Source organism: Perna viridis, chromosome 5 (assembly GCF_037379345.1).
Source record: "Perna viridis isolate PV_CMFRI_1.1 ecotype Kerala chromosome 5, ASM3737934v1, whole genome shotgun sequence".
NCBI classification, from domain to species: domain Eukaryota; kingdom Metazoa; phylum Mollusca; class Bivalvia; order Mytilida; family Mytilidae; genus Perna; species Perna viridis.
In genome coordinates this window covers 19,955,039-19,971,706 of record NC_142449.1, presented here as the reverse complement: position 1 = coordinate 19,971,706, position 16,668 = coordinate 19,955,039, and the positions used below count along the sequence as shown (strand labels likewise).

The window sequence follows — 16,668 nt, the reverse complement described above, 5'->3', positions numbered from 1 at the left end:
ATCTCCAACTTTTTGTATGGCACATCATTCTGACCCCAACCCGACATATCAATATCCAAATAAAAAGAAGAGGGTTGCAGTGTCAGAGGAAATTCGGACCAATACAAAATGACCTGAAATGTTTTTAAAATGGACGTCCTTGTTTTGAATGTAGGTTAGTGAGGTCTTACCGCTGATGAATCTGCGAGAGCAGTGTACATTTTGTAAGTCAGCAAAAATTACACTATGACGATTTCAAAAGTTGTACAGAGCTTATATTTCCTGTTTGATTTATCGACTTTAAATAAGGTTTACTTGACTTGATTACCTGCCTGTACTGCCATTACACATTCAAATCGTCTCGGGTCTTAATTATCCTCAATTATGAAAAGGTCCGATAAATTCCTTATAGCAAAAGGATGGTTACCTGTTTGGAATGACTTATGTTCGGATAACAGTCAGAAAAAAAACGCATATGGGTGTGGCTATCGTTCGAGGTTCTGTTGTGGAACATTCAAGTACCAAATAATCGTAGAATTTTTCATGAGAAAATTTTGCTCTTCAATCCTTTGAATAAGTGTCTTTCTTTATTGAAATGGTGGTAAAATCTCAACGAAAATGCTGCTGTTGATAATGTATTACACTTACCCTAAAAATGAACAAGGAAAACAGACATACACAACAAAGAACATAACGTAACTACATAATACATACAAAGTAACAAAAGCAAATGAGCAACATGGACTCCACTAAAAACTGGGATCATTGACAGTATTGTATACCCAGGTTAAAGACGGAGGTTACCTCGTGTTCAATATAAGACGTACCCAAGTATGTTGTCCACCATTGCATCCGTTACAATATCCAAGGTTAGTTAAATTTCAAAAGCAGAAAGAAAACAATATAAACATCTAATTCAAACAACCAACAATGAAAATTCTTGTAATAAAATACATGAAAATGAAAGTTAAATTCAGATTTCTTTTGAAACCTGAGAATGTACATCATCAGCTCCTATAAAACCTTTTCGGTGCTTAACGTTTGCAAAATCAAAAGATTTTAAGTAAAATACTAAAGAAAAACTAAATACTTAAATTAAATCAAATGTACTTATCTTGTATGTGAATCCTTTTTAATGTTGTTCTGTTAACTAACAAATGTAGATTATACAGATTTGTTGCCATCATTTAGGATATTGATTTCGACAGACTCTTTAAACCAGTTTGTGTGAAAAGTCAAGATGAAGAAAAAAGACCATTTCTTCCAATGCCGTTTGTCAACAAAGGTATAGATGCAAATAATTTGGGTAACATCTTCCATCACATTACCACGTTAACGTCGTCGTCGCTCAGCTGAATGCATGTATATGTTTGTAACATGCTTCTGGGATAAGGTAAGGTTTTGACAAATCGTTAGGAAATATTGTTTTGAAAAACGTCATTGACTGCATGTAACTCGTGGAAAACGTATTTTAATTGCTTTTGGAGTTATATGTCGCACTGTATTGTTAAACTATTATGCCTACGCATGCCATGATTTAAACATTTTTTGAATTAAAAATAGACATTTTGTTTATTTCTATTTATGGATAAAATTGCCGATCTGTTTAGAATACACTTGTGACAAGGAAGTGCATTTTCAACAAATATGTTTCAAAAGACTTTCAATTTATGTTTGCTGTGTTATCTAAATATTATCAGGTTCGGTAGGTCGTTTATATTAGAAATTCATACGATATTTGTATTAAGGTTATATGGTGTAACATATAAGAAGACACATGAGAATATATTGATTTTTTTTTAAAGTAACCATGCCTTTTAAAGTTTAATAATTTTGTTTCTTCATAATTTAACAAAAGTATCAGATGCTAACTTTACATATTTAATGTTGCTTACGATACAAAACTAAAGAGGTCATTGCTAAATATTACTTTGGCATTAAAAGTAAACTTCCTGTCAGATTGAAACCAGGTTCTAGAATTGATGATCATTATGAGGAATTCGTTCTCAATTATCTTAACCGTTATAAAGATAGTGAAGGATTTCTAAATTCAATAGTTATCTAATAAGGTAATTGCCTCAGTTATATTACGCCGACCTTTGTGATATATTATACATAAAAATAATATATGCTATAATAAGCAAGTCTGATTAAGAGTCGTCTTGAGTTTCTTTACTTAAAACAGCTTTGATGTATATTAACGTATCTTACACGGTCAATTTAGCCGTTTTGTCTGTGGAAGAAAGTCTATATGATTAGCAATGTTGTACTGCATATAAGCATATCACTTTGACCCAATTATCAACTGAATCGTGTAGTATTTGACTTATGTAACAATAAAAACTATGAGGTTTATGTATTTCTGTCACCATGTTTCACCAGCCATTGCTTAACATATACTTATACTTTCAAATTGAATATGTTTCTATATGCAGGCTTTCCTTATTTATTCGAACAAATATAGAATTAGAGAATAACCAAGGGAACCAAGATTCAAATGTTAACCAAAAGAAAAGAAAGGTCAAAGACAAAACTAGGAAGATATACATAGATTAGATCGACTATCGTATTTTATCAATACTTTCATTTCATGTACTTAGGGGGCTTTTACAGCTGGCTTTATGGTATGAGTGTCTAATATCATTGAAGACCGTCTGGTGACCTGTAGAAGTTTAATTGTTCATTGCTTTGCTGTTGGTGGATGACTCTCTTCTTAGCAATGATACCACATATCATATTTCATATACACACTAACAAAAAAACATACAATAAAGGACCAGATGTTACAGTAGGGTCTAGAGGTCTAGGATGGTACAAAAAGTTTCGGCGACCTCTTGCTTAACAAATGGATGAGTAGAAATGAGAAAGCTCTACCATGAGGTGCTGACGGGATTTGGCCACAGAAAAAGATAAAATTTACAACACGGAATGAAAGTCATCGTGTTTGTCGTACAGTTTGGTCATGAGTTTTCCTTTCCCATCGATTTCTAAGAGTAGGTTTAAAGATGAGGCCGACTTTATAGTGTCTGTAGTGTCCTTTATCTCAAGGTCATTAGGGTAGATGCAGCATATAAATTACCAAAATCAGGACTGTGAAAAGAAAATACGTCATCTATATATCGGAAACTGATCAAAAGAGCTCGCTAAACGATGTTCCATCTTTATTTATGATCACCAGAACAGCCTTTTGTTCAAATGGCGCGGATGTGTGATTGTGGTTTTTTTTTCTTTTCGTTTGTTTTTGTTTTTATTTTTGCTTTTTTGTGTTATTGGTTTGCTTGCTTGTTTGTGTGTTTTGTTTTGTTTTGTTTTTTTTTGTTTGTTTGTTTGTTTGTTTGTTTTTGGAGGGGATGCTTGTGTATTCCCTTAAGTGAACGTTTCATTGTTCTCCCCTCGCTTGTACCTTCGATAATATCCCTGCTTCCTATAACAGCACTTCTCTTCTATTTCCATAGGATTGACAGAACGTACATCAGTTGCAGGATCAACGGTAGAATTAAAATGTCAGTACCAAGCTAGTTCTACGCAAGGGTTAGTTTGGCTTAAGGAAATACTTAACATTCCAGTTACATTTTCATTTAATGACACAGTATTTCTTAAGGACAATTCCGATATAAAGCAACGTGTAACCATCACAGGTAACCACAACGTAGGAGAGTATCATCTGAGTATCTCTGATGTCAAGAAATCTGATAATGGGATATACCAGTGTGCTGTTGGTGGAAATAAAGACGATCATGTTCTCACTGTTATAGGTATGATATTGCCGGGTTAAAATATGCCATACTAATCGGCAGCTTTAAATATTTGTAAACCAGGAGAAAACCAAGGTATGCAAAATATGACTTTGGGGTTAAAATCTATCCTAATTGATTGCACGTTTAAATAGAAAAAAACATCAATTTTGAATCCAAAAAGTAATGGATATATTTCGTCTTAAGTACCAAGAATGTAGACCTTTTGAAAAAAGAGATAAGTGTAAATCTTCTTACATCGAAAATCATTTTTCCTTGTGACGTTAGCTTACTTTGACGTTGCTAATGATTTTGAATATTGATTCGCCAATTACAGTCTCAAAAATTCAATTGAAAAACAATTATAAAGAATACTGGTATAGTAATTAAGGAAATGAAATAGTCATCTTAAATTATCAATATTCGCACTAATCTGCAATATATATCAAAACCAAAAAAAAATGTGACCGGACACATCCCTAAAAACATTTACATGCATGCGTAGTTGAATGAATACCCCGATTTATTTCCAGCGGTGATGTACTAATGCACCACTGTCAAATTTGTATAATCAAAGAGTTTTATGTTTAATCCAAACTAATCCATCATGATTTATATATGTTAATATGAAAAGTTGAAAATCTCTTGTGCAACCCGAACAGTTTGAAGTATCGTTTAAAATGCTGATTACACCTACTTGTGTACTTTCAAAACAATATTTAAATTTGAATGAAGTAAATTAATTAAACAATTAAATTAGGTAAAATGGCTGTCCGGTGATGAAAATGAGCGGGAAAGGACGCGTACGCATCCATTCATGTCGTAAGATTGATAAATTCTTTTTTTCTTAAAACAAAGTAAATTAGGAATGATAATCATTTTCGTAAAACAGACAGAGTGTTGTGTGTTATTTGAGAATTTTTTAATTCGATTTTTGATTTTAAATACCGATAAAAATGAGCATATTCAATATTGTACATTAGTGACTTATGTTACATTACAGTAAAAGTTATAGTGAAGAATACATGTTCTTTTGTTACTTATGACATGTACTACCACGATCAAAATTCCACTTATCTGAGACACTCTACGTTATTTTGAAATGTCATTGCATTTCACTATTAATACATAGCCTTTCCAAAGTTTGTTTGATGCAATAAAATACTAAAATACATTGATTATGCATGTACGTTATAATATGATCTGTACAGATAATTATGTTGAGCCTGGTTGTTGTGTTTTTTTTTTTTTTCAACTTTTTTAAAAGTAATTTCTTTAGGTTTTGCCCAGTTTTCTTGTTAAGCTTATTCAATAAAACAATAAACAATGCTGTTTTACCACATTTATCATTAAAATAACTTAAAACATCATGAACATATATAAAATATATTTAGAAAAAACTTTAAAAGCACTATGAAAAAATGCTCACTTAAAGATACCTCACTCCCCAATCCGGACACCATATAGGAAACACAGTAAGTCAGTCAGATTAAAAATTCTACAGTTTTAGCGGAAATACAGATTAGAAGATGTCCACTGGTCGACTAGTTATATAAAAGTGAATCAGAAAAAAAAAAAAAAATAGAAGGTGCACAATGGCATCATTCGATAACGAATGTATGAAAGTTTCGTCAGATTCCATTTTATGGTCTCGGAGGAGATACGAAACTGACCTCCAGCCTGGTAACCAGATGATAAATCCATGTTTTGCATCGGGAAACCCTAAACGTTATTCTGATAAAAAAGAAAAACAGGAGCTGCACAGATGTTTATAGAGGTAATCTCGCTCAAAAGAATTGGCGAAATATTGATCCAATACCATTGTGCGTTTTCAGGGGGGTTAATTAATTGCGAACTAATAATTTGGATGGGCCAACGGACGAACAATATGATACTATATATATATATACAAACGTCTCAGACTCATACATACAGGGAAGATATGTAAACGTATAGAAAGGTCTCTAAAAAGTCTCCAACGATCTTAGAACTGTCAAATTTGCGATGCAAATTTTCGGTCGTTCCTTCCGCAGGAGTCGAACTCGTACCGCTGTGAAATCTATGGCAACACCGCCTGCACAAGGTCCAGCGCCCTAGACAACTCGGCCAGCTAGGCTATATAAAAATATAGCTTTCGCTGGCCGGGTCATTCCTCCTCGTACACGATGTACGGTAGTACGGGACAGTTCATTTAGATGTTATTATGTAGGATAGAGGATCAAATTAATGATGCATGTCACAACAAATCAATATTGTACAAAAGTCTCAGAATGTGACGACTCTATTCACTACACTGCTCCATCGGATCAAAATGATACAGGGAAGATATGTAAACGTATAGAATATATATATATATATATATATATATATATATATATATATATATATATATATAGTTCGGATACTCTTTATACTATTTTTTTAATAATTACTATTACTAATTCGCGAGGACTGATTTAAAGAATTTATTTAAATTCTTGTTCATGCTCGTTACGTTTTTGTTATATTAAATTGCAACATTGTAGTAGCGGATTGAGAATTTGCAATGAACATTGTTCATGTAAATAATTTAAGTTTGCTTGTGTCATTACAACATCAATTTGATCTGTATGATAGTAGGGGAATATTTGAGCATCATCAGTTTTTTTTTTTTTTAATATCTTGTATACACTTTTTTAGATTATGTGTATTTAAACAATTTAAAGCATGAAATATATTTAAAAAGTTTGTTATCAGAGGGTCCATCAAGTGTCATTATTGGCAATAAGACATCAGACAATAAACTGATAGGAACAGAGGAACAAGATATGACAGTTAGTTGTACAGCAGTTGGTGGAGATCTAGCACCTGATATGGTACTACAGATATGGAATCAAAACTACACATCAAAAAGTAGTTCCCGGACGATACAATATACCATACCTAAGATTGACAGGTCCAAAGACGGTCGTACAGTGATATGTCTTGCAGGATACCAAAGTATTTCTTATTTTCCAAAATCAGATACAGCAGCTATTTATCTATTTTGTAAGTTTCTATGTGTCTTATTTCATTTCTTTTTTTTTTTGTAGTTAAAAAGACATACAATTGAAAATTACGTAAGAATGAATATATGTGAACTGTATTAAGGAAATGAACGTACATCAACTTATCGATATTTACAATATATAAAACTGGTATTTTTTTTGCATTTAAGAACGACTGGGTCGATACCACTGCTGGTGGACCTGAGGTCCCCGAGGGTATTTACCAACCCAATAGTCAAACTTGTCTCAGCCCGAATAATATCACATAATATCTACCATTTATTATGAAATTTTGCAGTGTTCCAATTTTAAAATACGTAAAACACCGATGCTTCATTCCTTGCATTGCATATGGTAGAACCTCTAGGTGATGGATTTGGCTTCCTTTTTCGATACATTTGGTTATGAGTACTTCTTGATTAAAACTAATATTTTGATTATGATCTTCCTACATCTTTGATGTTAATGCTGCTGATGAGAGGTTACTCCTTGAAACACGTGTACAGCATACCGAAATTTACAATATATAAAACTGGTATTTTTGCATTTACAAATTACTTAGATATGGTACTAAGATAAAACAATAACAACGATTCACAAACGCAATACTTGTTTTCAAAAGTTAAGAAGAAATAATAGGCTAAAATTGCATGATCTACATTCGTTTTCCCATTTGTAAGTCCTACCATACTCACACCATTGTCTTAAAGTAAAGGGTACATATTAGATAAGTTGATGTACCAAAGTTTGTCACGTGTTTATTTGTCACTTGGTACATATTAAATATGTTTTTATTTCTATTTATCGGTGTTGGACATGATAAGTTTTATATTTGAAGACTATATTTATTACTGTAGAAGTCACTAAATGTAAGATTGTCAGGCTCATTACATCTGATGTCGATAAGTCTTTTGGCACTACAGATCAATGTTGAAAGTCTTGTACTATGATATTGATAAATCAAGTGCATATTAACTTGTCGGTGTTAAAAACTGCTATAATAAATCCATTCGATACAAAAATCTCAAAAGTTTTTCATCATCTTGTTTTCAGTAGTAAAAGTAAAAAAAATGGTTCTATATTAGGAACATAATGCTTCAGATAACAAAATCGTGTATGGAAATAACAAATAAGAATAGTTGAATGGCAACGCAAGACTAGATACTGGTCAACGGATCATTGGAAAATAAAACAGATGAAACATTATTTAAAGGAACAGTCTTATATCCAAACGCTGCCTTGAATATTCTCTGAAAAACATGTGTTCCAAAGTTATACTCATTAACTGTAAATTGCTTTAGATTTATGTATGTAATTAAAAGCATAATTTCATTTTAGTTTGATTTAGAGTTTCTTTGTACTATTTTGATGAATAGTTGGTGCTTAACACATTGTTTTTGCATCATTCTAAATTTGTATTATTATTTATTTGTAACGTATACAATAATGTGCATGAAATAATTGAAGCAATACTCCTAGCATTTGATTTTAGTGAAACCGCTCTCGCCCTTATTTCATTCAAATCAACTTGTTATGGAAGAGACAAAGCCATTATCAGTAAACTGTATATCATCTGGTGGTAGACCTAAACCTAAAGTGAAATGGTCCTTAGATGATGTTGATATCATATCACACGCAGAACAATCAACACATGACACAGTTACTGATACCTACACAGTCACATCTTCATTGACATACAGTGTGGATAGGAGTGATAATGGGAGGAGACTTTCATGTGAATTTAGAAATACAGCAACTGACGGTAGCTACGTGTCCCAGTCCAGGACTTTAGATATAAAATGTAATTATTCGTATGGATTTTTTAAGTTTCCAAGTTTGTACTTTGCTTCATTATGAGATTATTAATGTAATGTATCAATAAAAACAGAATCATCGTCATATCTTAAAATGATTTTGAAATTTGAAAAGGGTAATAAAATGTTGTTTTGTTCTTATTTCAGTTTCTCCTTCAGTATCAATAGAAAACAAGACTTATAATCCAAGTGACATATCAAGACAAATCACTTGTAACGCTTACGGAAATCCGGTAAGTTATACATTCTTAAAATGGAAACACAAATCTAAGTACGGGACAATAATTCGCATGTTAGATGGGAACAGCACCTTGACATTACCACAGACTTCTGAGGAGACTAGATACCAGGACACAGGAGAGTATATTTGTACAGTTAGTAATGGCATCAAAGATAAAGATGGCAATGTTAACCAACAAGCAACGGGTTTTGCTGTGTCTCAAGGTTAGAGTATGTTGGCAATTAATTAATGTTTTCAATGTTTCTAATTTGTTAAATATGCTATAACCTCATTGTATAAATACCAATACAATATTTCAAATTGAAAGTAATAAGGGTATGATACATTTACTCTATAGCGTGTTTCAATGTGTACAAATTCAAGGTTTTCTAGGGTACTAAACTATGCTTTTAGTAAGTACGGTTTTATATGTTGCTAATTGAGGCTCCCAACTAAGACAATGTGTAAACATACGGATTTGTGGCTTATTTTTTAGGACAAGGTGCTATGTAAAAGTTTTAAATACAAGTAAAAGAGTAATCAAGGGAACCAAGGTTATAGCGGTATTCAAAAGAATGTAATCCAGGGACAAAAACCAGACATGGAAAACAGACACACACAACAAAGAACATAAAGTAACTAAAATCATACATGCAAAGTAACAAAAGAAAATGAGCAACTCGGACTCCACTAAAACTGGGAGCATGGACCAGGTGCTTCGGTAGGGTAAGCGTCCTCTGTTTTTCTAGAAACACCTGCCGAGTTGCTCATAAAAAAGTCAAGTCCGGGGTAGACAAGAGAGGAAACGAAAACTATGACCCGTTGAATAAATCAGTTTTCATGGTGTTGATGGATACACCATAACGATCCACGAGATCATGATGACGAACATAAAACTTATGTAGTTATGACTTCAATCTTGTAGCAACATAACCCTGTTCCAGAAGCCTATTTGTTAGAGTTCTAGTGCGATACGAAAAGTGTGCGTAGTTTCGGCAAGCTCTGGCATAACGTATAAGTTGTGATATGAACACTTCATACGCAGGTGCCGAAGGGATGTTGCCACAGATGAAAGGAAAGTTGACAATTCTAAATGAAAAGTCATCACGTTTGTCGTAAATTTTGGTCAATAGTTTTCCTTTACCATCGATTTCTAAGTGTAGGTCAAGAAATGAGGCTGACTTCACAGTGTCTGTAGTATCCTTTATCTCAAATTCTTTTGGGTAGATGCGATGTATCAAATCCCCGAAATTAGGATTGTTTAAAGATAACACTTCATCTATATAGCGGAGACTGAGATTGGAGGATCTAGCGAAACAATATTCTTTCTTTCTGATCAGATCAGCTATAAAGTCAGCCTCATAAGAGTGAAGGAATAGGTCAGCTAGTAAAGGGGCACAATTTGTTCCCATAAAACATTGCTAGTTGAAAATGTGTCTTACGTTGGTGACTATTTTGGCTTTATATAATCAAAATATATGTTGATTATTAAATTATATATTCTGTCGAACAGGCTGAAATTGTTCCTTATCAAATATATATTCCTTTGAATCACATGTGTGTCGTCATATGAAAAAAAATGATATCAATATTAAAAATGATTAAAAAAAAAATACAATATAATCTCATTTAAATCCTCGTCAGTATCTATTAGACGAACAAAAATTCCTAGCAAGTCCACAAACCTTGTTGAGTTGGTGGTCATGATATAGAAAATGAAATGTCCTTTGTTACTGATCTGGGCATATTCATCCCATAAACTGGAAATATATCAGTTCAGATTGCCCTCAAGACACAACAGATATACACAAAAAAATCGAAACAACTCTATAGCTATTAATTTGGTTTGTAGTTTGACGTTGACAATGTAAACTAAGTGTGACTTTTAGACTAAGTAACACATCATCTCCCTGTTAACAGGCATTGTTCGATTGCGTGATTTAATTTGATTTATTGTATTGTACTTGAAACTTTTGGCTATGACCGATAATTGATGAAATTGCATTTGCATTTATCTCCCCAGAAAAATACTTCTCCCACATTTAGAAGGATCAGATTAGCGAATTGTTAATATCTTGATTATGTTAAGATACAATTTAATCTTTCACTGAGGCTTTATTGCATACGCATAGTAGAACCTCTCGGAAATGGGATTTGGTTTTTATTTCGATAGCTTTGGTTTTGAGTACTTCTTGCACAAAATTATTTGTTGGATTTAGATTTTCCTATGTATTTTATTCTAATGCTGCTGATGAGAGTTTACTCATTGACACATTCGTTTAGCATATCGAAATTTGCTACATAAAAGAATAGTATTTTGTGTTTGATAACCTCTAGGTCAATGCTACTGATGGTGGACCAAAGTCGTCTACGGCATTCACAAATCCAGTAGTCATACTTGTCTGTCCCTGCATTACAGCAGATTTTATTCTTTATTTTTTATCAAAGTTTGCAGTATTACACATTTCAAAATGCCTACAACACTGAGGCTTCATTCATTACATTGTCCATAGTAGAACTTCGCGGTTATGGCTTTGGTTTTCTTTGTCGATAGTTTTGTTTTTGTGAGTTCTTGCATACAATTGATTTTTGTTTTTAAATTAGTACTTCGTATATATTTGATTCAAATACTGTTGATGAGGATTACTACTTGAACACGTGTACAATATATAGAAATTTCCAATATATGTGACTGGTATTTTCGTATTTAATAGACAAACTAAATTAAGTCTAAATTGTAGACGTATATTTGTATCGTATTATTTTGTAAGGGTGTTGTCTTTGATTGAATATTTTGCCAAGACTAAATTATACACGTCTGAAGTATGTTAAAGTTTGAAATGCATGAATTATGCATTTTTTTTTTGTTTGCTTTTTTATTTGTTTGCTTTTTTATTTAAGCATCACCAATATTTCATAGTGGAAATTATCAATTAAAAATTTGGGCAGTTCAAAGAAGATGTTGAAATATACGTCAGCCTTTACAGTGAACCAAAGTACACTTCATTGACCTGGCTGAAAGGGCGAAACACAATATCATCATCTGCTAAATACACTATTACTGATGTCCCTGCTGTCATGACGGATACATTCCATAATACAAAGGTACAGGTAGATGGCTACAGATTGACACTTACAATACGCAATCTGGAGGAACAGGACTTTGTGAATTACACATTAAGACTAGCTAATGGTGTCGGGCAAAATGTGGAACATTCGGTTGTTCTTATATCAGCAAGTTAGTATTACATTTTGTATTTGAGTTGATCTGACTGTCATAGTTAACATCTGAACGAAAAATATACAAACAAGTTATTTTCATCATGCATATGAATAATATATATTAAATAACAATGTAAAACATAGCATTTGATAGAGCTAAATGCTATTAAAATACAGATAAATATTCAACTTATTTTGGGGATGCGCACATTTTCGGTCTAACTGCCTTCGTCAGGGGCGAATGACGCTGATTGAGAAGAGAGAATAAAAGCCCTCTTTACACAATACTGGAAAACTCACATTATAGTAAATAGACTTTGATCATACCCAGTTTTGACTGCTTCCACTGGAGGAGCAGAGCAGATTTACCCTTCCGGAGTACCTTGTAATACTCATGGCTTCGCCATAATGTAAGTGTTTTATTTATTTTTTTTTATTTTTTTATTTTTTTTTGTTTGTTTGTTTGTTTGTTTTTTTTTCTTTTTCTTATTCGTTTATTTTATTTTTTTTTTTTTGTTTCTTTGTTTTTTTTTTTGTTGTTGTTGATTTATTTTGGGGGGAAGGGGGTATCAGTGGTGTCTTTTATTCCTTGTGGTCAGTTTCATTAGTAAATACATTTCATTCTTATAGTTACATTGTAAATGTAAATTACTTTTGTTTCCTTTTCGACATTTATGTATGTACATTGATTTAGATGTCTCTGAATTATTCTCCTTTTTTGAAGCTTCGGTATTTGCCGATAACTCATAATTTCAATTCATCAGTTTAAGTGATAAATGTGAGAGTTAAAAAGCAAAAAACCAAAGATGTATTACAAATGTATCTTTCTGATGTAATATGTAATTATTTCCCAAATCTAATATTTTGATAAATGAATTATATTTCCTTTTAAAAGGTCCACCTGTGACTCCTTTGAACTTCTCGAAAACAAACATTACAGACTCTACAATAACATTACAATGGATTCCTGGTTTTGACGGCGGACATGAACAAATGTTTGTTGTACAGTATCGGGTCAAAAATAATCCTCAATGGCAAGACACAGTTGTTCCAATGACGGACCATGCTTCTAACTGTCGATGCTCTTCTACGAAATTATACGTTTTTACTTTGACAGGACTAAAATCAGAGACATTTTATGAAATCAGAATTTATGCAGAACACAAATTCAACAGAAGCCATCCCTCAAACATTGAAAATGTCACAACAAAGCCAATGAGTAGGTATTTTTGTTATCAAAAACTGTATATTTGTACAATTACCTTTTAATTTAGATAGCTGAAATCACGGTAAATAACTTATAGCCAAAGAGGTATAGAAAAAGAGCATAATGTTAACGTTAACCCTAATGTCGCATGTACATTTAGAAATGAAAATCATACACTTTTGAGTAGTTTGTAAATAAGATGTTCAATCTTTTATCATCAAATTCTATACATCTTTTTTCGTATAACACTTTTCTATGGGAAAAAATACATTTCAGGTCAACACTCGTCTAATACAGACAGTATTACGTTGGTTGGTGTTGCCGTTGGTCTGTCAACAGTAATAATCATCTCACTCGTAATCAATTGTATATTAACATATAAAATATTGAAAGGTACGTAATGATTTTTCATAATTGGTTTACAGGCAAAGATGTTGGGAAAAATACCACAAGTAGGAGGTGCATTCCTTATATCCGTATTTAAAACACCATTCAAATTATTTAATTACAGGTTCAATAATGTTACACATTTGTTACTTATATCTGTTGTTCAATATGTTTTGATAAAATTTTATATACTCATCTTTCATCCATGTAAATTTGGAGCTTTTTGATTATTTTAGTCTTTAACTTTATTTCAATGTTTGTTGCAGATAAAAGATCACCAATGAAGTAAGTCAATTATGACATGCTCAACCTGTTTCTTAATCAGATGATTTAAACTTAATACATTTAAAACAAAAATAATTGTTATACAGGCCTGGCAGCCTTACGCTAAATAATTAGTGTTCTTCTTTAGTGCATGTCATTTTAAATATATACTGCTTTAGTTTTTTTTTCATTAAAAAAAGTCAGATTGTTAACTTTAAAGCTTCTATAATGCCAATTCAGATATATTGTTGTTGTCAAATGGTACTGAGTGTGTTGTGTTAGTATGCTGCCTTCCATTGCTCTCTCCAATTCGAGTTGTATAAACAAGATATATTACAGAAGTTCGTCAAATGTGGATTCTAAAAATGGAAGGAGTTTCCCTGAAGTGTATTACAATATTTCAGACGATGCAGTTGATAAAGGTATGATTTATAACTGTTATCTAACATTCGTACAATGTTATCAAACAGAGTTATAGAACATTTCGTAGTTGTATTATTGACATACAAGAGACAATGACTATTCATTTAAAAAAGACGGTAAAAATGTTCCTTATCATGTTTAATTTGTGTAATAAAAACTTGGGACTATTTAACTTTGGTTGCTACTTTTCCAGTAATCGGTGTATATGTCAGGAATTATAAACATTCTAATCAGCATGTATAAACAGTGGTCACAGGTGTACGTTAAAAAAACCTAAAGTGTCAAAGTTACACTGCAACTATGATTCCTTCAGTTGAACGTTACAGTACTATCATGTTCTCTACTCTTTCTGTTTTACCTTTTCAGATGATGACTCTGATAGGTAAGTTCACATATTGGTATTGGCTTAAAGGATCTTATAGCTATTCTCTCAATGTAAAATTATATACTTTTATATTCAAATTTTCAGGCAATTAAGAACCTGCAGCAGTTCTGCGAAAAATGTATAAAGTCGGTCAAGAATACTTTCAATTGACAAATATTTGTCATTTCCATGTTACAAATGAATGGGTAAATGAAAATAAAACTTACATTTTCAATATCTTTGATGTAATACATTGAGTTTTATTATAATATAAAAACGATAAATACACAATGTCAAAGAGTACTTGAGCATTATTCTTTCGCAAATTTACTTCAATTTTTTCATCTAATTTTAGGGAACTGCGACATTATGAGACATTAGGAACGAAAGACAAACCAAATGAATACGACGTATGTGAACCAAACCTGAGAAGTATGTACATATAACGTAGCCACAGTATAGTCGTCCAATGAAACTTGTATGCATAAAACAAAAAGATTTTTTTTTTATTGGGCTTTATCATTTGTTTATGTCTAACCAAAGAAATACAACATAATTTGAAGTTTTCATTCGATATGAATAAATAATCAAGGGAACCAAGGTTATAGCGATACTCAAAAGAATGTAATCCATGGACAAAGACCAGATATTGAAAACATACATACACATCAAAGAACATGAAGTAACTAAAATCATACATACAAAGTAACAAAATCAAATGAGCAACTCGGACTCCACTGAAAACTGGTAGAATGGAGCAAGTGCGCCGATAGGGTAAGCGTCCTCTGCTTTTCTAGAAACACCCGCCGGTTTGCTCGTAAGCAGTCAAGTCTGGGTTGGATATACGACGTCTGTTAAACGCAACTGAAAGGTATGTAGAATATAGCCACAATATAGTCGTCCGGTGAAACCGTGAATTAATTGTTCGTATACACAAAGATAAAAACAAAAGTTCGACATGAGTGAAAAAGTATAACGATATATTACTATTAACATCATAATATCTGTCTTTTAATACTTTTCCTCTTGTAGATAGCAGTTCTGATGTGTGAGTATACAGTTTATGTTTGGGATACTAAATAGATATAAAACAACTCTATGTCTTAAGTTCTACTCCTGTTGTGTCAAACAAATATGTTTTTCGAAAATGTTCTGTTCTCGTGGATCGTTACAATGTATCCATATGCACCATTTGTTCAACGTGTCATAGTTTCCCTTTCCTCTTTCGTCTAGCCCGGACAAGACTATTTATGAGCAGCTCAGCGATTGTATCTAAAAAAGCAGAGGACGCTTATTCTACTTTGGTTACCTCGATTACTCTTTGTTTCTTACAAAACGAGAAGGCAATGGTATATAATTTTATTTGAGTTTTAAATGTAAATATAAAAAGCATACATGTATTAAACGACGGCCAAATTCTATGTTGAATATACTTTTTTTTCTTTTCTAAAGATTACATTCCAAGACTGATCAAAATTATGAAACCGTAGGAACAAAAGACAAACCTAATGTCTATGAGGACTTGGATGAAAATTAAAAATGCATGTATTAACTGATTGCACTTTTGTCTTCTCTTTTACGTATATCATTATATCAAAAATGAAAAATATAAATTAGTGTTGGAAATACGTTTACAAGGTGAAGGTCTAATTATGTGCCAATTCATATGACAGTCTTTGGCTGTCTAATAATTAAGCTATCTGTATATACAATTGTTGCAATTTTAGTTTATACCATGCAAACTTCAAGGTTCTTTTTTAATGATTTAAGTTCTTCCATATCTTAATAATGTTGTTATATCTTGATGGGATGTATTCATATTACATATAAAAACAAAAACGTGATATAATAATGATACTTAATTTAATTTCAGAGTCCAGAACAAAGCTGTATTTCAATGCACTGATTTGATCAACACTGTATAGACCCTTGAGTAGGACTTTCGATGGATGGTGTTATAGGATAGTTTATATCCCTATGGACGTAGATATTGTTCTTTTAGTTGAATAAATGTATTTCAATATCATA

The 16,668-nt window shown here is 32.2% G+C and overlaps 1 protein-coding gene and 1 long non-coding RNA gene across 11 annotated transcripts in view; one reads left to right on the top strand and one right to left on the bottom strand.

Moving 5' to 3' along the window:
• Nucleotides 1–630, bottom strand: part of LOC148616439 (uncharacterized) — a 53,082-nt gene extending 52,452 nt beyond the window's left edge. The window contains exon 1 of one of the 10 annotated variants that reach the window (XR_015922213.1): nt 308–630. This is a non-coding gene — a long non-coding RNA (uncharacterized LOC148616439). Of the gene's footprint in view, nt 1–170 lie in introns of all 10 variants that reach the window. The other 9 variants (XR_015922208.1, XR_015922212.1, XR_015922214.1 and 6 more) reach the window with 9 other exon arrangements.
• A 959-nt stretch (nt 631–1,589) lies between these two features.
• On the top strand, nt 1,590–16,668 carry LOC148616438 (cell adhesion molecule Dscam2-like). The gene is made up of 15 exons (XM_088585076.1): nt 1,590–1,684; nt 3,435–3,734; nt 6,450–6,740; nt 8,232–8,540; nt 8,701–8,997; nt 11,712–12,011; nt 12,891–13,214; nt 13,479–13,595; nt 13,856–13,874; nt 14,193–14,275; nt 14,643–14,658; nt 14,996–15,072; nt 15,673–15,688; nt 16,093–16,181; nt 16,514–16,668. The coding sequence occupies exons 1-14, from the start codon at nt 1,627–1,629 to the stop codon at nt 16,175–16,177; spliced, it is 2,292 nt and encodes a 763-aa protein (XP_088441202.1). The 5' UTR covers nt 1,590–1,626; the 3' UTR covers nt 16,178–16,181; nt 16,514–16,668.